The sequence below is a fragment of the Stomoxys calcitrans genome, chromosome 2, assembly GCF_963082655.1.
Source record: "Stomoxys calcitrans chromosome 2, idStoCalc2.1, whole genome shotgun sequence".
NCBI classification, from domain to species: domain Eukaryota; kingdom Metazoa; phylum Arthropoda; class Insecta; order Diptera; family Muscidae; genus Stomoxys; species Stomoxys calcitrans.
Window position 1 is genome coordinate 194,659,500 of NC_081553.1, and position 22,637 is coordinate 194,682,136.

At 42.4% G+C, this 22,637-nt stretch overlaps 1 protein-coding gene across 1 annotated transcript in view; it reads left to right on the top strand.

The window, feature by feature from the left end:
• Nucleotides 1-22,637, top strand: part of LOC106089009 (regulating synaptic membrane exocytosis protein 2) — a 259,660-nt gene that overhangs the window by 193,186 nt on the left and 43,837 nt on the right. The window contains 4 exon segments of the mRNA XM_059361981.1: nt 2,937-3,275; nt 7,303-7,652; nt 9,031-11,939; nt 16,429-16,558. Coding sequence (XP_059217964.1) covers nt 2,937-3,275; nt 7,303-7,652; nt 9,031-11,939; nt 16,429-16,558 — 3,728 coding nt within the window.

Here is a 22,637-nt window from a genome sequence, read left to right on the forward strand (position 1 = left end):
GTGAAGTGATGTGAACCACGCCCACTGGGGCACTGGAGACTATTCTACATATCCGACCCATTGACATACAGATTAAGTATGAGGCAGCCACTACGGCTATGAGACTTAAAGCGATGGGAGGGTGGGAGCAGCTCATGCCATCGCGGTTTAATCGAGACGACAATAACAAACCTGGAAGGAAGGGAAGAGGTATCCGATCGGAGACCTGAGACGACACTTGAGTTCGAGTGCGAGGCACTGCCGACCCATTGACATACAGATTAAGTGTGAGGCAGCCACTACGGCTATGAGACTTAAAGCGATGAAAGGTGGGAGCAGCTCATGCCATCGCGGTTTAATCGAGACGATGATAGGAAACCTGGAAGGAAGGGATGAGGTATCCGATCGGAGACCTGGGACGACACTCGAGTTCGAGTGCGAGGCACTGCTGCCGGCGGTACAGTTTTGGATTGACGGGACCCTAGAATTGCCGTCTGGAAAATCATGTTACACGGATGGCCCAAAGCTAAAAGACAGAGTGGACCTGGGAGTCTACATTGAGAACCCAAGGATCAAGATCTGTTCTAGACTCCCTGACCATAATACGGTCCTGCAGGCGGAGATCCTGGCGGTCACGGAATGGGTAAAGTGGTGTGGTGCTAACGCGAGAACATTGCGGACAGTAAAATTGCCATAAGTGCAATAACTACCAGGACGGTAAAGTCACGAACAGTCTTGGAGTGTAAGAAGGAGATTAGGATGACACGATCCCCATCGTTTGGGTGACGAGCCATAGCGGAATAACTGGGTATGAGAAAGCGGACGATTTTACAGGGAAGGCCAGAGAACTGCCGTCAATAAACTAAGTTAACCCGAAGCCTTTCGGGTGGACGCAGTCCGAGTTAAGGACGTGGGCGACGAATGCATATGCAACATTGTGGAGCAGGCAAACGGTCGCTAGGACGGTGAAAATCCTATGGGGGATCCAGATCTTGAGAAGACGAGGCTATTACTGAAAGGAAGTAAGGAAGAAGTCGGTATAGCTTTTGGTATCATAACGGGACAAAAAGGACTACGAGCTCACCTACGTTAAATCGGTGAGGCAAGTGATAACATGTGTAGGGCATGTGGGAAAGATGATGAGACGTTGGAGCATTTCCTAAGTCATTGCCTGGCTTTCGCGGCTAACAGACACTGGTAGTTAGGTGGGGACACAATACCAGACATGAATCAACTTAGGGGGAGTGGTTTGGAAAACAATTAGGGATTTTGTAAGTAGCACTGAATTCCTAAGTTAAAATTTTCTTTTTCGAGATTACTTTTTAGAGCGCACAACTAGCCGATTACTGGCTTAGGCGTATGTCCATAGTGGCATGGGGCGAATTAACATCTGCACCCTCTTCTCAACCTAGCCAACCTAAACTAGTCTTAACGCTCCCACACTTAAGTCTCCACCGGGTTCATGCCATCTTCAAGGCACTCTCGATTTCCCTTCAGAGCCAATTTGGATACATATTCATTAAAGGTACTATGACATCGTCTCAGTAGTAGGCGGTTTTCAATCATTCTTTGGTAAGGATCCAAAAGGAGTTCCGTTCCGTTTTGCCGCCCAGTTAAGCTAATGGTTTCCTTTGAGCCCTGTGTACTACTCAACCCAATGGTTAGGTTAGTTACTCAACCCAATAAACTCCAGTACATTTAGGAGGTGGAGGCCACCGTAGCGCAGAGGTTAGCATGTCCGCTTATGAGGCTGAATGCCTGGGTTCGAATCCTGGCGAGACCATCAGAAAAAAAATGTTCAGCGGTGGTTTTCCCCTCCTAATGCTGGCAACATTTGTGAGGTGCTATGCCATGTAAAACTTCTCTCGAAAGGATGTCGCATTACCGGGGTGCCGCAGAACGACACCCCTTCGGTTTACTTTTCTCACCAGCTGTTATAGCTCCGACGAGGAAACTAGTGCCGGAGATTCGAAGGCTAGCTTAGCTGAATCTCCGACACGGGAAATTTGTCAATAAAAGTCTCATAAAGAAAGAGAGTACAATTTTTCCCGGCATTCGTTGACGAAATTACCCAAAATCCCACACAGGGAAATATATTTTCAAAAATGGCATTTAAAGCAAAGTTAAGTTTAAAGATACAACGTTGCTCTGAAGCTTAAAACTCTAAAAGTTCTTTTCAGAAAAGGCCTGGACAAACAAGGAAAGAAAAGCAAATTTAAACTCATAAAGTTTTTATTTTAGTAGATAGTGAAAACTGAACCAGAGATTAAAATTTTAGGGATTTCAACATTTATTTTTATATTTTTTTTTTAAACATCCAAGATTCACAACAGCTTTCATACTTCATTTATTTTTGCCCATTCAAATCTCTATATTAACACCCCCACTGTAGAAGTTGCCCTCCAGCAATAGAAGAGCACTTGTTTTTGGCTTTCTCCTATAAAGATCCAACACTTTAGTTAGTTTTTCCCTTGACTTCCTAACAAAAAATTTTCCATAATACTCTTCATAAAAAGCTGTACCAAAGGCTAAGTTTTTATTCTAATTCTAAAATGCTATGTTGACAATTTAAAATCTTACTTCCAAATCTCTCAATGTGAATTTCTTAAAGCTTTTTGTTGAGTTCAAATGTTTAGTTTTTTTTTTCATAAAACCAGCTTTTCTGTAGATTTTAGCAAATGAAAATTTTCTCACCTCCACAAACCAATTTTGTAAGTCAGGGAGTTTGTTTTTTAAATTTATTATTTATATTTAAGAAATTTATAAAAAAAAACATATTTAAAAATCTAAGAAAAATTGTAAACAAAAGAAAATTTAAAATGCCTTTACATTTTTTTATATTCAACGAAACAAAGTGTGGGCATTTTAAATTAAATGTTTAAGAAATTTTATATTTACTCAGATTTTTTTTACTTTGTATTATCCTTTTCGTCGCGTCTTTGATGTGGATATCTTAGGCCCCCGGTGCTCAAAGTGGTGGTTATTTTCGTCGTAATGGTGCCCCGACCACTGGTCCCGGTGGCATGAGTCTTAGTCAACGCAGTCATTCGGCAGCCCCCGGTGATGCATATCACAGCGGTTATTATCGCAGTACAAGTCCAAGGCGTGGTTCCCTGTCACCACCAGAATATCGAGGTCACGATATAGGTAGTATACCACCATATAGTGGTGCGACTTCAATTGTCACGCCCTATGATAGTGGTGTGGGCACGTCCTCATCGCAACAGCAACGCTTCCAATCGCGCTCGGCGACTGCCACACCAACGGGTTCACCAAAAAAGAGACAACTGCCAAAGGTAAGTGAAATCGTTAAATCGTAACAAGAAATTAGAAAAAAAAAACAAAAACATATTTAAATCATGTAACAAATTCAATACAAAAAAAAAAGTAAAAGCATGCTAAGTTCGGCCGGGCCCAATCTTGGGAATCCACCACCATAGTTTCTGCTAAAAATTCATGCAACATAAAAAACTTCTGTCAAACCAGCATAAATTAAAGCTTCTGGGAACCGAACAAGAATGATCGAGAGACCGGTTTACATGTAAGCTTCATCAGATTACAGAATGATTTGGACTGTATTTGGCACAGGTGATGGAAGTCATAACAGAACGTTACACGCAAATCTTAATTTAAGCTAAATCGGAAAAAATTGCGGCTTGTACGGACTCAATAAGTAAATCGGCCGATCGGTTTATAGGGAAGCTATTGGGTTGCCCAAAAAGTAATTGCGGATTTTTTAAAAGAAAGTAAATGCATTTTTAATAAAACTTAGAATCAACTTTAATCAAATATACTTTTTTTACATTTTTTTTCTAAAGCAAGCTAAAAGTAACAGCTGATAACTGACAGAAGAAAGAATGCAATTACAGAGTCACAAGCTGTGAAAAAAATTTGTCAACGCCTACTATATGAAAAATCCGCAATTACTTTTTGGGCAACCCAATATATCAGGTTATATACTGATTCGGACCGTACACGGCTCAGTTGTTGGAAGTTATAACGGAACACCACGTGCGAAATTTCAGCCAAATTGGACAAAAATTGGGGCTTGTTAGGGCTCAAGAAGTCAAATCGGTAGATCGGTTTATATGGGAGCTATATCAGGTTATGAACCGATTTGAACCATACTTGGCACAGTTGTTGGAAGTCGTAGCGAAACACGTCGTGCAAAATTTCATTCCAATCGGATAAGAATTGCGCCCTCTAGAGGCTCAAGAAGTCAAAACCCAAGATCGGTTTATATGGCCCACAATCCCAACCGACCTACACTAATAAAAAGTATTTGTGCAAAATTTTAAACGGCTTTACTCCTTCGAAAGTTAGCGTGCTTTCGACAGACGGACAGAGGGACAGACGGACGGATTTTAAAGGAAAGGGTAATACCATTTTAAAAATGGGAAGGGTACTAAAACTACCCTTTCCTTTGGGAAAAAGTAGTCCTAGTAGCCTTTTCTTTGGGAAAGGGTAGTTTTAGTAACATTTCCTTTGGAAGAGGGTAGCTTTAGTACCCCTTCCTTTCGGACAGGGGTTTAAGCAACATTTCCATTGAGAAAGGGAAGTTTAAGTCCAACTTCTATTGGAAAAAATAAGCTTTAGTAGCCTTTTCTTTGATAAAAGGTAGTTTTAATATCCTTTCCGTTGGGAAAGGGTAGTTTCAGTGACCTTTCCTTTGGGAAAGGGTAGTTTTAGTGACCTTTCCTAAGGGAAATGGCAGTTTTAGTAGCCTTTCTTATGGGAAAAGGTAGTTTTAGTAAACTGTTGTTTGGGAAGTGTAGTTTTAGTACCTTCGCCTTTGAGAAAGGGTAGTTTTGATCCCCCTTCCTTTGGGTAAGGGTTGTTTTAGTACCCTTTCCTTTGGAAAAGGTTAGTTCTAGTACCCTTTTCTTTGGGAGAGGGAAGTCCTAGAACCCTTTCCTTTGGAAAAGGGTAGTTTTAGTACCCTTTACTTTGGCAAAGAATAGATTTTGTACCCTTTTCTTTGGGTAAGGGTAGTCTTAGCACCATTTCCATTGGGATAGGGTAGTTTAAACACTATTTCCATTGGGAAAAGGTAGCTTAATTATTTTTTTTTTTTTTGACAAGGGGTAGTCTTAGTACCCTTTCCATTAAGAAATGGTAGTCTTAGTACCCTGACCTTTGGAATATTGTAGCTTTAGTACCCTTTCCTTTGGAAAAAGTCTGTTTTTAGATCCATTGCCTTTGGAAAAAGGTCGTTTTAGTATCACTTCGTTTGGGAACGGGAGTTTTAGTAACCTTTTCTTTGGGAAAGGGTAGTTTTAGTACCCTTTACTTTGGCAAAGAATAGATTTTGTACCCTTTTCTTTGGGTAAGGGTAGTCTTAGCACCATTTCCATTGGGATAGGGTAGTTTAAACACTATTTCCATTGGGAAAAGGTAGCTTAATTAGTTTTTTTTTGACAAGGGTTAGTCTTAGTACCCTTTCCATTAAGAAATGGTAGTCTTAGTACCCTGACCTTTGGAAAAAGTCTGTTTTTAGAACCATTGCCTTTGGAAAAAGGTCGTGTTAGTATCACTTCGTTTGGGAACGGGTGTTTTAGTACCCATTTCTTTGGGAAAGGGTAGTTTTAGTACCCTTTACTTTGGCAAAGAATAGATTTTGTACACTTTTCTTTGGCAAAGGGTAGTTTTATTACACTTTCCATTGGAAATGGGTAGTTTTGGAACGCTTTCTTTTGGCAAAGGTAGATTTAGGATAATTTCCTTGGGAAAGGGCAGTTTAAGCACCATTTCCATTGGGAAGGAGTAGTTTAAGTACCATTTCAATTGGGAAACAGTGGCTTTAGTAGCCTTTCCATTGACAAAATCTAGTCTTAGTACCTTTCCATTGGGAAAGGGTAGTCTTAGTACCCTTCCATTGCGAAAGGGTAGCTTTAGAACCGTTTCCTTTGACAGAGGGTAGTTTTAGAACCCTTTCCTTTGCAATGAATAGTTTTAGTGCCCTTTTCTTTTGGCAAAGGGTATTTTTAATACCCTTTCCTATGGGAAAAGAAAGTTTTGTACCCCTTTCTTTTGGATAGGCTGGTTTTAGTACCATTTCCTTCGGAAAAGGGTAGTTTCATTTAGGAAAGGCTAGTTTTAGTACTCCTTCCTTTGAAAAAGAGTAGTCTCAGTACCCTTTCCTTTTGGGAGAGTGTAGTTTTGGTCCCCATTCCTTTGGGTAAGGGTAGTTTAAACACCATTTCCATTGGGAAAGGGTAGCTTTAGTAGCCTTTCCTTTGACAAAGGGTAGCTTTAGTAGCCTTTCCTTTGACAAAGGGTGGTTTTAGTACCCTTTCCTTTGGCAAAGAATAGTTTTAGTGCCCTATCCCTTGGCAAAGGGTAATTTTAGTACCCTTTAATTTGGGAAGTGTACTTTTAGGACGCTTTCCTTTGGGAAAGGGCTGTTTTAGTAACTTTTCCTTTAAGAAAGGGTAGTTTTAGTACCCTTTGCTTTGGGAGAGGCTAGTTTTAGTAACCTTTTCTCTGGGAATATTTAGTTTTGGTACCCTTCTTTTGGGTATGGGTAGCTCAAGTACCCTTTCCTCTGGGAAAATTTTGTTGTAGTAACTTTTCCTATGGGAAAGGGTAGTTTTATTGGGTTGCCCAAAAAGTAATTGCGGATTTTTTAAAAGAAAGTAAATGCATTTTTAATAAAACTTTTTTTACTTTTTTTACACTTTTTTTCTAAAGCAAGCTTAAAGTAACCGCTGATAACTGACAAAAGAAAGAATGCAATTACGGAGTCACAAGCTGTGAAAAAATTTGTCAACGCCAACTATATGAAAAATCCGCAATTACTTTTTGGGCAACCCAATAGTACCCTTTCGTTTGGTAAAAGGTAGTTTTAGTACCCTTTCCTTTGAAAATGGGTATTTTATTACTCATTCCTTTAGAAATGGGTAGTTTTGGTGCCATTGCCTTCGCAAAGGGGTAGTTTGAGTACCCTTTTCGTTGGAAAAGGGTAGTTTTAGTACCTTTTTCTTTCCAAATGGTGGTTTTGTTAGGCCTTTCTTGGAAATGGGTGGTTTTAGTACCCTACCTTTGCAGTAGTTTTAGTACTCTTTCCTTTGTTAAAGGGCAGTTTTATTACCCATCCCCTTGGAAAAGGGTAATTTTAATAACATTCTGCTCCTAGCTGATCTTAACTGCAGAATCAACAATTCTGTTTATTTACGTTCCCATTGAGGCAAAAATAAGCTTAAGCACAATATTGTGTTATTAAGAATATCTTCAATACTCAGCGGTTTCTGTTCTGTTGATCTTCTTTGTCACAGCTCCTCCATTTCTTAATTCATCAATTTGTTTCTTCTTGTCTTTTTGCAGGTTCCCCAAACATCACGCAGCGCCATGATACGTGATCGTTTGGGTCAAGAGTTCGACGAACGTTTATCCTCGTCGGGTAACGGTCGTTTCGGACGACATCGCACACGACAACCGCATCATCAACCACTATATCGTAGTACTGGTGGTGGTGGCTGGGAGCGACACTATACGGGGCTTTCCGACAGTGATCTCCATTCGATGGAGACACGCATGCGACCAAGACATTCTTTGTCGCCCGACAAAGACTATATGGGCGAATTTGGAGACTCAGACATAGAGTCGTTGGTTAGTGTGACATCGAGTTCGTTTTCAACGCAATCCGAACGACTGAGAGGGTCTCGAGGACTTAGGTGAGTATTCAGAGTTCCATGAAAAGCTTTCGAGAGCAATTAGAGATGAAGATGGAAGAAATAACAAACAACCACAATAAAAATAAATAAAGCTTTTTTCACTTTTTGAATGGAATTGGAAGCTTAAGTATTGAAAGCTTTTCACCACTAACTATGATAAGCTCAGAGAAAGGCAAAAGCTTTATCTCGGGCTAATCATCAAAAATATCTCTTTTTCAACATATAAAAAAAAAAACAAAAACTACAGCTTCGATATAAAGCTTTTTTCGGCTTTGCGTACAAATTAGGATTAACGTTTTTTTCTTTTTTTTTTTTGAAAACTAGTTAAAATTTTCAATTGTACCACCGATTTATTTGGCTTTTCTACTTAACCACAAAAAAAAAAACAAAATAATTTACCAAAACACATTCCCAATTCCTAACCCTCGCATTAATGTTTCGGTTCCTACCAAAATCTGGCTATAGCAAACAAAAAAAAAACCAAATGTCCAACAGAATCAAGTCTCCTCACATACGTGGCGAAATGCAAATGCAAATGAATCATTCGAAATCTTTCTCTCTCTCCAAATTCAAGACTCAAAAATATCCAGCAAATAAAACAAAAACAACAACTATATACAAAAACAAGCCAATACATGCCAACTTTTCTTTGTTATGTTCACTATGTCTTTGTTCTTTTTGTTCCCTTTTTTTTCTTATGTGTTCTTTTCAACAACAACAACAATACCACCAACAACGACAAACCAACTCGACTTAAAAACCCGTTTTCAACTCCTTACTCAACACGCACCAACGAACGACTCAATGACGGCTGCGCTTTACTTTTGTGTTTCAAATGCTTCTCAAAATGCCTATTAAAAAAATGTACAACAACAACAATTACATGTGCAATAACAACAATATATGTGTATCACTTTCACCTATGTCCATGTCACATCATTCACTCATTCAAACTAAACCAAAACTTCTCTCACATACACTCATCCACTTTCACTCTCTCTATCTCTCTCTCTATGTGTCGACATCTCAACTGTTATACTCGGACGCCATCATCACTTTGTGTTTCCGTTATGTTTCTTATTATTTGGCTTCTTATTCTCTGTGGATATCCACCCACCCACCTCCACCACAACTTCCCCTACCACTGATGAAAAAAAAAACAATAACACAACCAAAAAAACTCTATTTCTTCGGTATGGCTTGCCACTCACTCACCTGCATGTGCCTGCCGTGCGTATGCCACAACACTTTACACTTACCGCTACAATGGATCTCTCTCTCTCTCTGAAAATTCTCCCCAAAAACATACTCCCTTATAAAAACACACATCCTCCACACACAACTACACTAACACACTTTTGATTGCTAGTAACAGTAGCTTACCAAGAAATTGGCGCTCTTATTTTGGGCCGAACAGCATGCAAGCTGTCGGTCCTTCAATGCGTCTAGGTGGTGGCGGCGGCGACGACGGCGGCAGAGGTGGCTTTTTTGAACGTTTTCGCTCGAATACAATCGAAGTGGATGACTGTGATTATTTGCCCATGGGAACATTTCATACACCGGCCCATGTGCAGACGACAACGCAGCAGATGCAGCTGCTGGAGCAGCTCGAGCACCTACAACGTCTTGCCGAATTGGCGGCCAGTGAATCACCACCGAATACGGCAGCCGCAGCAGTAGCGGCAGCAGCTGGACTACAAACACAACCACAACTGCCAACACAACTCATGGTGACCGACAATAGCGGCGATTTGGTCGAGCAATATTTTCTCGACCCAGCCAATCCCAATCTCATCCTAATGGACAACACAGGCGGCGGCGGCGGCTGTGTGACACAAGTCGTCAACCAAGATCCTCTAACACAAACATCACAACAACTCAGTACATTTAATACACCTCAGTACCCACCTCCACAACCACCACCACCACATACGATTCCCACCATACAATTCCCCGAGTATCAACCGCATGCTGCCAATTTCACGCATTTCCCTTCCGATCCCGGTTTTACGCCCGATTGTTGTATAGAAGCTCTGGAAGCGGAGGCGGCCGCCGGCAGTGGCAGTAGCGCGACTGCATTGCGTGGTCTTAAGCGTCTGACATCACCAGTTGTGAACTTTTTTCGCCAACACCCACCTCGCGTTGGCCTAACAGCTGATCCGGCTCATGTTCATGCTCACACCGTGTCTTCGTCACCCTCATCCTATGTCGGCTACATACGCGATCATTACGACAACACCTGTAGTCACTGTCAGAATGGCAGCCAACCGGTGGTGCTGTCAACCAATGCGGCCCTGGCCTCGTCAGGCGTCACTATAGGCGCCTGCCCCGATCCGTATTGTTTGATAGACGCCCACCCCCATCCTCAGCATAATCCCATGACCTATCCCTACACCGCCGAGCAGCTGTTGAGGAGACCATCGCTTTCCATGTTCCAACCATCATCGTCGGAGCCCTCACTGCCCACCACCGATCCGGCAATGTGCGGCGAATGTGTGGATCAGCATTTTGTTAGTGGCCTAACGGCACCTCAACTAGACCTGGGCGCAGTGCCCACTTACCATGTCCATACCCCAACCCCCACAGCGCACAAAAAAGCCAAATCCTCCCTGGCTCCTCCTCCCCAATTGCCTACACAGTCAGTGTTGCGCTTATCGCGTCAGCTAAGCGAGGATGCCCTCGTGTCAGCTGTGCCCATAGCCGAGGGTAGGGCGCAGCCACCGTCGATTCTAAAGAAGCCCAAAATTGGCATACCCACGTGTCGAACCTCCTTGGACCGACGAAAAATGTTTCACGAGGGTCAATCGCGTTCCCTAGACTACGATGATTTGCATGCCAAGAGTTGGGGTCGTCGACGCATACGCTACGAAGACGAAGTCTATCCGGCCCAATTCGATGAGGAACTGTCGCGGCGCTATGGCTCCGAGACCAATATACGCCAATCTTATATGGGGGCCAATGTGAACGCCTCGAATCCTCTGAGCCACTCCCATTTCCTGGTAACCGATGACAAAATTGTCACCATCACATACGACTCGGACGTAGGCTGGACCAGACGTGGCGTTGCCCCCTCGCAGTTTCGTGACTCGCGGCGGCGCTATGACATGATGCGGGGGCGCAACCACATGTCGCTCGACCTGGACCGTTCCACACATGACAAACTGTATGGGCCGTCGGGACCGTATATGAAACGTCGTCGTAACTTGCCGCACCCTCCCAGCGCACAAAATGCTCACAACTTTTCCCCCGTCGAAGGGGGTACGCGCATGCCGTACGATGACGACACCCACATGATGGGTCCTGACCCACACACATCGTCCGCATCAATGCCGCATGGTGGACCTGGTGGCGGGGGCATGGTCAATGGCCACACTGGTAGTGGCGAGAGGCCAGGACCTGTTGGCGAACAATACGATAGCAGTCGTTCGGGGGGACCACGTCAATCAGCCATGGCTACTGCCTCGTCAAAGAGGAGTAGTCGCCACCAACAGCAACAATACGAAACAGGCAGCGATCGCAGTAATCTCGTCAGTATTAATGATCAGCCCGAGTACTTTGAGTACGACGATTACGGCGATCGTGTTGCCAACCACCACAACACCACCTCCTCCTCACAACATTCGAACACGAATCGCCAGTATAGTAGTAGTGGTAGCGGTAGTGCTATGCCAGTTAGTGGTAGCGGTAGTAGTCTTAGACAAAGAGGGAAAGAAGTTTTAGACCAACAGTCATTGAAGGCTGGCAGTGGGAGTGGCAGTGCCAGTGGAGGTGGCACTGCGACTGGCACGGCCGGCGCTGCTGTGGCCGGTAGTAATAACGCTAATAATGCTGCTTCTTCTTCCTCTTTTGCAAATTCCCATCATGGTGTCGCCAATTCCACAACATCACCCAATAAACGTGCCTCATTGAAACATTCAACCACCACCACAACCACAAACGACGCTAACGTTAACGCTGACGGAACGATCTCATCCTCAACAACAATCATTCAAACCACAAATCTCACAACAACCACCACCACCACAACAACAACAACCACATCATCATCAACGAATGCCGGAACGGCGGGAACTTCGGCAACCGGTGCGGATAATGCTGCTGCCGATCCAACGCTAACGGGTGGTGCGGCGGACGCCGATGTTGATCCTGATGCGGCTGTGGATGCCATCGATTGGGATGCCATTGATGCAATGTTGGACGATGATTTTAGTGAATATGTCGATCCGAAACCAGATGGCGAGGGTGCTGATGCCAAAAAGGATGAGGCTAATCCAGATGACAAAGTCGGTGAGTAATGAAATGGAACAAATTTATTCAAAAACAACTTATTATACACTTCTCCTAAGGATGGTGCTTTTAATACACTAAACTCTTATTTCTAAAAGATTTGATAAAATTTTATACTGCCTTATTTAATTAGTACTTCTAATATTCACGCTCAATCGGGTGAGTTGGGAAAAAGGGTCTCCTCTTTTTGATAAGCAAGAGATATTTTACGGAATTAAAAGTAGATAGAGCTAAGGGGGACTACCTTATCATAACCCTAGACGATACGGGGACCTATAGGTGGCTTGTCCAAGTTTTTCACATCGGCGCTGGGCTGAGATTCCAAATGGTACATACACCTCATGCTTTCGCTCTTATGTTGCTCAACTGGCAACCCATCGACTACTGCGGCCTTATTCCTTATTTTTAAGCGCGTTTTAGCTGTTTGGTGTATAGGCACCAAATTTTGTGGAAATCCAAACAGCCATACACATTAAGAGCTACGAGCATAGAGAGGGGGAGGCCACCGTGGCGTTGAGATTAGCATGCTCGCCTATGACGCCGAACGCCTAGGTTCAAATCCCGGCGAGAACATCCGAAAAAATTTTCTAAGTGGTTATCCATTTACGAATGGAGGCTACATTTGTGAGGTATCCTGTCATGTTAAAACTTCTTCACCAATTGGTGTTGCCACGAGGAGGCCCCTTATTATTGAGTTTAAACTTTAATCGGTCTGCAGTAATTGACATGAGAGAAGTATCCCCTGTTCCTTAATGGAATGTTTATGGGAAATTTTGTATTTAGTAAAGTATAGATGGGATATCTTGAAGCTGCGCTTTGAGTCAGCAGAATATATTGACACCATTGAAAAGCTCGTTGGAAGTATCCACATTCGCTGGGAGGGCGCAAAGCTCGACCTAATGAGAAAGATGGACATTTCCTAGCTCACGAAGGCGACGGTCCTAAGCAAAAGATGAGACAACAAATTCGCTACATAAAGCATGGTAAAAGTCTTAAGCACGCAGTACCAAGATTTGGTCGCCGAGAATTGGGAGAACGTGGAAGGGACTCTCCTTGTCGTGGGCCTGAAGCAGTCTCCATGACTCGAGGTGGGATTCTACCGGCTAAATTTCCAGTGCGTGAGGTTTTTCGAGCACTATCCAGCATACAAAGAAATTTGAAAATCTTACCACAAAGTTTTGGCAAGCCGAACAATTTTTCGGAATGCCGAAGTGACCAGTTTTAAGGGCCTGCCAAGACGTGCCCGGATCACCGAGCGCATTGAAATTTTACGCATGTTCTCGATAACACCCCAGCTTTAGCTATATCAAATATCAAAGAGTTATCTTTATCCGTTCTCAAAAAACATACTTTTTACGAAATTTATTCGATTTTCTCTCACTATGCGTTGGAGCATTTCCAATATCATTGCCTGGCTATTGCCGCTAACAATCGTCGGCGTTTATGTTAAGATATAATACAAGACATGAACCGACCGAGAAAAGAAAATGAAGATTTGTGACCTCGGATAAAAGAAAGAGGAGAAAAAGAGGGCCAGAGCGGGAGTTAAAAGCCCCTCCACGCGCAAGCCCGTATGTGCCTTCACCAGAACTTATGGCACCCCGTCGTCACCATCCCGTTCCATTCATAAATCTCAGGAAACCTCCCAGAGAAAAACCTCCCAGGAAACCTCGCAAGATCACTCAGATCGCAGAAAGACCGAATCCCCAAAAAGAAAAGCCTGCATCCCTGCAGACCTGGACAACTCCAGTAGAAGTCATTGTGCGGTCATCCCATGCGCCCCGCCATGAGGTCTATGACACATTGTCCGGTTATGACCCTTGTTAATGTGCTCAGCGACCTCTTATCGAACGCCAGGACCTCCTTTGTCCTCCTCTTGTTGATGACAGGCGAGAGCGCTTTGGCAACCATCCGCTAAGTCTGTTCTCGCCATTGACCCCGCTCTTGCCAACTCATCTACTATGTAGGCAAGACCGGCGACTGGTTCGCCCAGCTTAGACGAACACCTCCTGGCGCTTTAACCCGCCCTTTCTTTCCCCAGAATCCCTTCATTCATTTACCGGAATCTCGGGAACCCATATCAGCGTCACATCGTGGACCCGTAGCCTATCCAGCGACTCCAAACAATCCGACACACACTTCGACCTCGAACCCCAGGTCATGAGTGCCGCCTACTGTCCACATAAATCTTGAGTTTTAAGGGCAGTAGATTCTTGATCTTGCGGATACTGTAATGACACAGACCTCTGCTGAAAGACTGTATACTCGACCAGTAGTTTCAGAGAAATATCCATGTTGAGGTCGTTGATATAGACCCCTAATCCTGTCCATGACTCCATCTTAGAGCCATCAGTGAAGGCTCCCTTAAACATAGCATACGCCCACCATTTTTCCCGCCCGATCAAACGAATCCTCAAGGTCCTAATCACAATCGGTACCGGTGCCAGATAGTCGGAGATCCTCCTCAGTGTACCCTATGCAACAATAGTATCCAGAATGAGCTACCTCAACCTAAGCATAACCTACACCTGCCTGGGGTGCGGATCTCAGTGCCCCAGTAACTCCAACGCAGGCCAATCTCTCGACCTTCTCGAACTCCTACGTACGAATCCTCTTATCCACGGCCCTTCTCCATAACAGTGTCCCATATGTCAGTAATGGTCTCACAACGACCGCATACATGCAATAAATCTTATTGACATTTGTCTTAAATCTTTGGATGTCAAAGTGGGTGGGAAAAACATTAGCCGGAAGTCGATTCCACATACGAACGGTTCGGGCGTAATAAGAATTTTCTCTATAATGCATTGTGCGGTCCGCTGGCCAATCAATTACAAACGGGTGTAAGTTCTTATAATGTCTAGTATCCCTGACATACATCCTTACATCAGGAATAAGGAGACGAATATCAGACGAATACACACCATGAAAGTACCGATGGAATAGCGCCAAACAACTCACATTGCGACGGTGATGAAGGGAGGCAATAGAGTTGGATACCCCACTGTTCCCAATCAACGTCATCGCTCTCCCCTGTACACGATCCAGTAGTTCTAGGGATGATTTTGAAGTTTCAGTCCATCGCTCTCCTCTGTACACGATGCAGTAGTTCTAGGGATGATTATGAAGTTCCAGTCCATGAAAGTGGTGTAGATGTTAAGAAAATCAGACGGAGTGAAGTAATTATTACACCGTTTAAGGAAGCCTAAACACTTGAATGCTTCTTTCGACACTTCGAATACATGTTTAGCCCAACGGACATCACTTTGTTTTTTCATGTTCAGAACATCAAGAGCTTCTGATTGTTCAACATCTACACCGTTGATAGTCGAAGATGATCGTAATGGGTCAGCGAATCGTTTGTGTGACAATATGCAGCACTGAGTCTTCCGTGCATTAAAATCTACTCGATTCATTCGACCCCACTCAGAAATGGCCACCTGACTGCTATTCCCATGCACTCCATGTAGGGGTCACTAGCGCCATGCGCAGGCGAGATAGGTCTATATTGCACGAAATGGTGTATCACGAAGGCCAACCCCCCACCTTCATTACTTGAGCGATCTTTAAATAGCACATTGTATCCGTGACAACTGTTCAAGCTGCAGGTGTGGGTCAGCTTTGTCTCCTGGATCGCTGAGACCACTATGCTCTTCCGACTCATGAAATCCACAATCTCATCGATCTTGCCGCGGAGTCCGCTGCAGTTTAGCTGCAAAAACGATACACTTCCCGGCATTGGCCTGGCAATATTTGGGCTGGGATGCTGCCGTACAGAAGAGTTGGGGGGGGGTCACATAGCCCGACGACGATGACGCTTGTGTTCCACTGCTGGCTATGTTCGCACAGCAGCTTCCGACATAACCAGTATGACTATACTCCCGTAGTGAAGTGAGGCCAGAGCAAGATCGGAAATGTACCCACTCCATGCAACGGTTACACCTCACCGACACCGACCGATGATATAGGCGGTTCTGGCAAACCGAACAGAACCAGGGTCCGGGGTTCTTTTCAATCCCGGCACCAGACTAGAAGCGTGCTGAGACGGCAGCCCTTGCCGATGAGGGTTCCATCGAATCAATCCGGTACGTACAACCGGCTGCCATGGGATTGATCCGTATTCATCTTTCAGGTTAGCTTCGAAACGAGGACTATGCAAAGGTGCCTCGCCTACTTCACCAGCTGTAAGGACGGAAATCTGAGGTCTCACGGTTACTTTTTAGTATTCAGAACGCACAAAAAGCCGATTACTGGCTATGAATCTGCCCCATAGTTTCATGGGGCAGATTTATATTCGCCCCCTCTCTTCGGCCTAATCCAACCTACCAACGGAATGACTAGAATTGTAAAGCCTTGTACTATGGTGGTGGCTATTTAAAGTTCCTGAATAATTTTTATGATTTTTTTTAAATTTTTTATTTGTATTATGGATATTAAACTAATTTTTTTTGTATTTTTTTACTAATTTTTTTCTTCATATTTCCCTTAGATGGCAGTCTATCCGACACAGCACAAGATCGCAAAAAAGGTGCTGCGGACCAAGACCGTTCCCCCAAAAGTGGCAGTGGCATGGGTAAAAAATCCAATTCCACCTCACAACTCTCGGCAACAGGTATGCAATTTGTTATGTTCCAATTTAGTTCACCCTTTACTTCATACTAGTTGAGTTGTATATACAAAAACAACAACAACAAACAACAAAAGAAATCACAAATAGCAAGAAAACAAGAAAATCACTTAACACAAAATTCCATCATAAAATCAAAACATAAATTTGTAAGACCAAAAAAAAACAAAAAAAAAGTAGACTCTTCGTGGCCGTTATTACTAAAAAAAACAGCTTGAAATATACAGAAAACTTCATTTCCTAATCAAATGTTTAATTTCATCTTTTCCTTATGAGTTATGCGTTCAATTAGAAATCATTTGGTTATAGAAATTAATTTTTAATATTTTTATTTTAGTTTGAATTTTTTTTTTTATTTTACTTACACTTGTATGCTTAAATTTGTTGACTAACAATGAAAAAAAAAAAAACCCACACAAAGTATGATTGTCATATGTTATTCACAAAAAAAGCAATATTTTTCTTAAAATTTTTTCATAAAAACAAAAATACTAATGAATTTTTAAAACAAACCAAAAAAAAAAACACCAACTTATACAAAAAGGTCGTAAAAGACGTATGGGCTTTGGAAAAAAGGGAAAAAGCTCATTTACGGTGAATCGCAGTGAAGAGGTATTACCAGGTGAGATACGAGGGGTACTGTCACGTGGCTCATCTTCTGAAGCCGATGGTGGTCCCGAAGGCCTAGGCCCAGATACTGGAGCCAACACTAGCGGTGGGGACAGGTTCGCAAATAAAATTTTCTAACTTAAACTAATTATTTTTTATTTTTTTTTTTTTTTTTTATTTTTTATTATTAGTTTTTTTGTTTAATTTCTTTAGTTTTTCTCAAACATTAATACTTAAAATAATGATGATAAACATTAGCTTTTAAGTCTATTTTTAAACGAAATAAGCTTTACTACTAAGCTTTAAGCTCTCAAAGGCTTTTGTATTTTAACTTTAAGTTATAAGGTAATCCATCAGTATGCTGAACAAGTACTTAAATTTTAACATTTTTTTTTTCATATAAAACTTTTGCGAAACCAATAACCATTTACAATCCTGATCCAAGTAACCACAAAAAAAAACCTTAACAAAAGTGATTTCCCAAATTAATGACAGAAAAAAATCAAAAAAAACTAACTACAACAAGTACTACCAACAAAGCAACAAAAAAAAAAAACAACACCTTGTATTAAATTATTTCCCTAAATTTTGTTTTAAAAAACAAAAACAAAAAAACCAAACCAAATCCAATCCAAAGTCGATACGTATTTTTAGGCTTTTACTTTGGCTAAACAACAATTTGAAATGATCTGAAGGCCAAGGGTAATTCTTAGAAAAAGCTTTTCATAAGTTTTAGTTCTTTATTTCAACATAACCCATTAACATGCTTATCGTAGACAAGGGGGTTGTAGTGACTCCTTAACTCATTTGTTTTTGGAAAGCAAGTAAAAATGATAGAGTCTGACTACTGAAGGCTTCATAAAGTTTTGTGCATTAGGACGTAAGTGTTTAAAATGACTCTCAGTGGATAAATCATGTTTACAAAAAACAAGTAAAAATGCGTTAAGTTCGGCCGGGCCGAACTTTGGTTACCCACCACCACGGGTATATATGTAAACCACCTTTCATCAAAATCCTGTGAAAATTGCATACCTTATGTCCCATAGCAGTTATATCGAAATATGATCCGATTGGGACCAAATACTAATAAGTACAAGTCATTGTTCAATTGTGTATATATAACAAAATATTGGTCTTGTTAGTAGCTATTGGATTGCCCAAAAAGTAATTGCGGATTTTTCAGATCGGCCAAATGAAGTTGATAATGACCAAATCAAAGCATTAATCGAATTGGATCGTCATGTAACTGAGCGTGAGATAGGAGAGAAGTTAAATATACCAAAATCAACCGTTCATTTTCACATAAAAAGTCTTGGACTGGTGAAAAAGCTTGATATTTGGGTACCACATGTATTGAAAGAAATTCATTTAACAAACCGAATCAACGCTTGTGATATGCACCTTAATCGCAATGAATTCGATCCGTTTTTAAAACGAATCATAACTGGAGATGAAAAATGGACTGTTTACAACAACGTTAGTCGAAAACGATCATGGTCCAAGCATGGTGAACCAGCTCAAACCACTTCAAAGGCTGATATCCACCAAAAGAAGGTTTGGTGGGATTGGAAGGGTGTGGTATATTTTGAGCTGCTTCCAAGGAACAAAACGATTAATTCGGATGTTTACTGTCAACAATTGGACAAATTGAATACAGCCATCAAGGAGAAGCGACCAGAATTGATCAATCGTAAAGGTGTCATATTCCACCAGGACAACGCTAGACCGCACACATCTTTGGTCACTCGCCAAAAACTGAGTGAGCTTGGCTGGGAACTTTTGATATATATATATATATAGCCCTGAGCTTGCACCATCCGACTACCATTTATTTCGATCTTTGCAGAACTCCTTAAATGGTAAAACTTTCGGCAATGATGAGGCTATAAAATCGCACTTGGTTCAGTTTTTTGCAGATAAGGGCCAGAAGTTCTATGAGCGTGGAATACTAAATTTGCCAGGAAGATGGCAAAAGGTTATCGAAAAAAATGGCAAATGATGGCGACATCGGACAATAAATGCGCTTTTTATGGGCTCAAAACCTAAAACCGAGAGATTGGTCTATATGGCAGCTATATCCAAATCTTGATCGATCTAGGCAAAAATTGACGAAGGATGTTGAAGGGCTTAGCACAACTCACTCTCCCAAATTTCAGCAAAATCGGATAATAAATGTGGCTTTTATAGGGCCTTAGACCCTAAATCGGAGGATCGGTCTATATGGCAGCTATATCCAAATCTGAGCCGATTTGAGCCGAATCGTCGAAGGATGTAGAAGGGATTAGCACAACTCACTCTCCCAAATTTTAGCAAAATCGGATAATAAATGTGGCTTTTATGGGCCTAAGACCCTAAATCGGCGGATCGGTCTATATGGCAGCTATATCCAAATCTGAACCGATCTGAGCCAAATCGTCGAAGGATAACTAAGGGCCTAACACAACTAAAAAAATCCATGAACATTTTAGTGCGATTATTTTTTACAACTTTCGACGTGATATAACTCAACAACAGTTGATCGCCGAACTTAAGTTTGACGATGAAGCTCTCCATATTTATACCCAAGCCCGGCAAGGCAAGTTATATGACACCAATCCAGCTGACTGCTCAAGTACAAACAGCATGCCCATGTAAAGGGAAGGTCGGTGAAGACTGCCCTGCAAGAGGTTGTGCATAAAATAGAAGAATCCTTCGATGCCAAAACGCACACATTGACGGTATGCATTGACATCGAAAGAATTTTTAATAATGTGCGGACCGACACATCCAATCCTTAGACCAGTACCTGGTGGACCCGATCCTTAGAGACTGGATAAACCGTAAGCTAAGGAACAGGTGGATAAATTGTGTGTCCCATGACATAAATATTAAACCTATTACGGATGCTGACTAATACTTCTAAGGGGTAAGGATCCGAACGAGCTATGCAGAAGGGCCAAAAAGGGTCTTGCATATGGCATACAACTGGGCAAGAGCTAGTGGTCTCAATGTTAACCGAGAAAAGGCCGAAATGTGCATTTATTACGGAAGCTGACTGAGGAGGGATTTTAACCCGTCTGCTACACAGATGATGTAAGGATCCGATTAAGCTATACAAGTGTCAATAACTGGGGCTAGATCCAGGGGTCCCAATGTTAATCCAAAGAAGACTGAAATCTGCCTGTTCACGATGACGCACCACCATTCAGCAATAGAACGATTTCGACATCAGACAAGATCATCTTGAACAGGAATCTGAATTGGAAGTGTAACATTCGGAGCGTACCGAGAAGGTTATTAGATGTTGGGCACTATGTAGACGGGCCGTAGGCTGGAAATGGGGTCTAAATCCTAGGATAGTCTACTGGCTCTACAGGTGCGTGATTAGACCAATGCTTACTTACGCTTCAGTAATTTGGTGGACTGCGATGGATAAAAAGTGCAACGTAAGGATAATGCAAAAGGGTCAGATGAGGACTACTCCCACTAGGGCTCTGGAGACTATTCTATTGTAGATATCCGACCCATAGACATACAAATTAAATGTGAGGCAGCCACTGTGACTATGAGACTTAAAGTGATGCGAGAATGGATTGAGGATGGGAGCAGCCCATACCATCGCGGTATAATCGAGACGACGATAGGAAACCTGGAAGGAAGGGAAGTGGCTTCCGATCGGATACCTGAGATGAACCTTGAGGTGGAGTGCGAGGCACTGCTGCCATTGGCACAATCTTGGATTGACGGAACCCTAGTATTGCCATCGGGAAGACATGTTGCAAGGATGGATAAAAGCAAGAGGGCAGAATGAGTCAGGGGGTCCACATTGAGAACCCAGGGACTGAGATTTGTTTTAGACTGCCTGACCATAATACCGTCCTGAAGGCGGAGATCCGAGCGATCATGGAATGCGTGAGTTGATGTGGTGTTAACGCGAGAACGTCGAGTGTGAACATCTTTACGAACAGTTAAATGGCCATAAGGGCAATAACAACCAGGACGGTAAGGTCACGAATAGTCTTGCAGTGTAAGAAGGAGATTAACGCCTTCTCTGAGGATGGCACAATCCGCATTGTTTGGGTGCCGGGCCATAACGGAGTAAGGAGGAGAAAGGCCAGACGACTTGGCGGTCAAGGCCAGAGTACTGCCGTCAATAGACTTAGATAACCTGAAGCTTTTTCGGTCAACACAGTCCAAGTTAAGGTCGTGGGCGACCAATGGACGTGGATGAGGACGTGGCTATCACTGAAAGGAAGTAAGAAGGAGGTCAATAAAGCTTTTGGTGTAAAGCGGATGAGCTTGCGATAGGAACTACCCTACACATTCCAGGGAAACTGGAATCTGTGGGTATGCCTCTAGCGACATGCAGGCTCAGTTTTCAGGACCAGGCCCAAAGGACAACGAATGATAGATGGTCACAATGAGGGGGCTGTGAGTGAGACTTAAAGAGGTCTACTGTGTGGCTCTAATTGACTAGAACAGGCGTCTTAGCCATGACAAGTCACTGTCTAATCGGAAAACATGCTGACAGACTGAAGGTTGCCAGCAACGACTTTTGCAGAAGCTATAGGGACATCGAGGAAGAAGAGACTATAGAACACCTTCTGTGTGCGTCCCTTTCTAGCAATAAGAAGGAGTTCCTCTTTAGGTTCTCATTTCGTTAAGAACCTGTCTGATTTAGCAGATGTGAACATTCGCAAGTTATTGGGCTTTTTAAAGCGATCTGAATGGTTCAACGGCAGGAACTCTTTTCAACTTTACCCAACCTTTCGAGAGTAAGGTGAAGTGAACCTAGGTCCTAGTTCACTCCAAGACGAATTTCGTGAAGATCGTCCAAAATCAGTTGTTGATGATATTGCAAGATCGTCATGTGACGTGAGATTGAGACAACCTTAGGCATTTGTGGGACCAGCATACATTCAATATTGCATGAACATGCAATAAAGCGATTGTCGATGATTTTTTTATTGTGTTCTCTAATTCTCGTATATATACTTTATGGGTTTGCAGATCCATATTTCGAGGTGTTGCAAATGGTATGACTAGGTTTGTATTCTCCGCATCCTATGGTGGTGGGTATAAAAACAATGAGGTAGTAGTTGGGGCATTCAAGAGAAATATCTTTTGAATATTAATGGCTGAAATAGCCATAGGCAGAAAATTATCCATATTTCAATGCAACGTCTACGCTTATGGTGGTGGATACCCAACCTTATATCCCTGATCATTTTTGATGAGTTTTTATTTAAGATTAGATAAAATCCTACACATAAGGTGACAAATTGACTTATGAAATTTCACAAAAATTTCATTTCAGAGGGGGTTGTGCTGGATCTTCTTCAATATTTAGATGGAATAAATTTTATTTTAGTCAATAATAGGTAAAATTTCAATGATTCATGCAACAGGAAATAATTTTTGAGAGAAAAACTTAAAAAGCGATGGGTAGGTATTATCTACCCATCACCATCCTCAGCTGCATA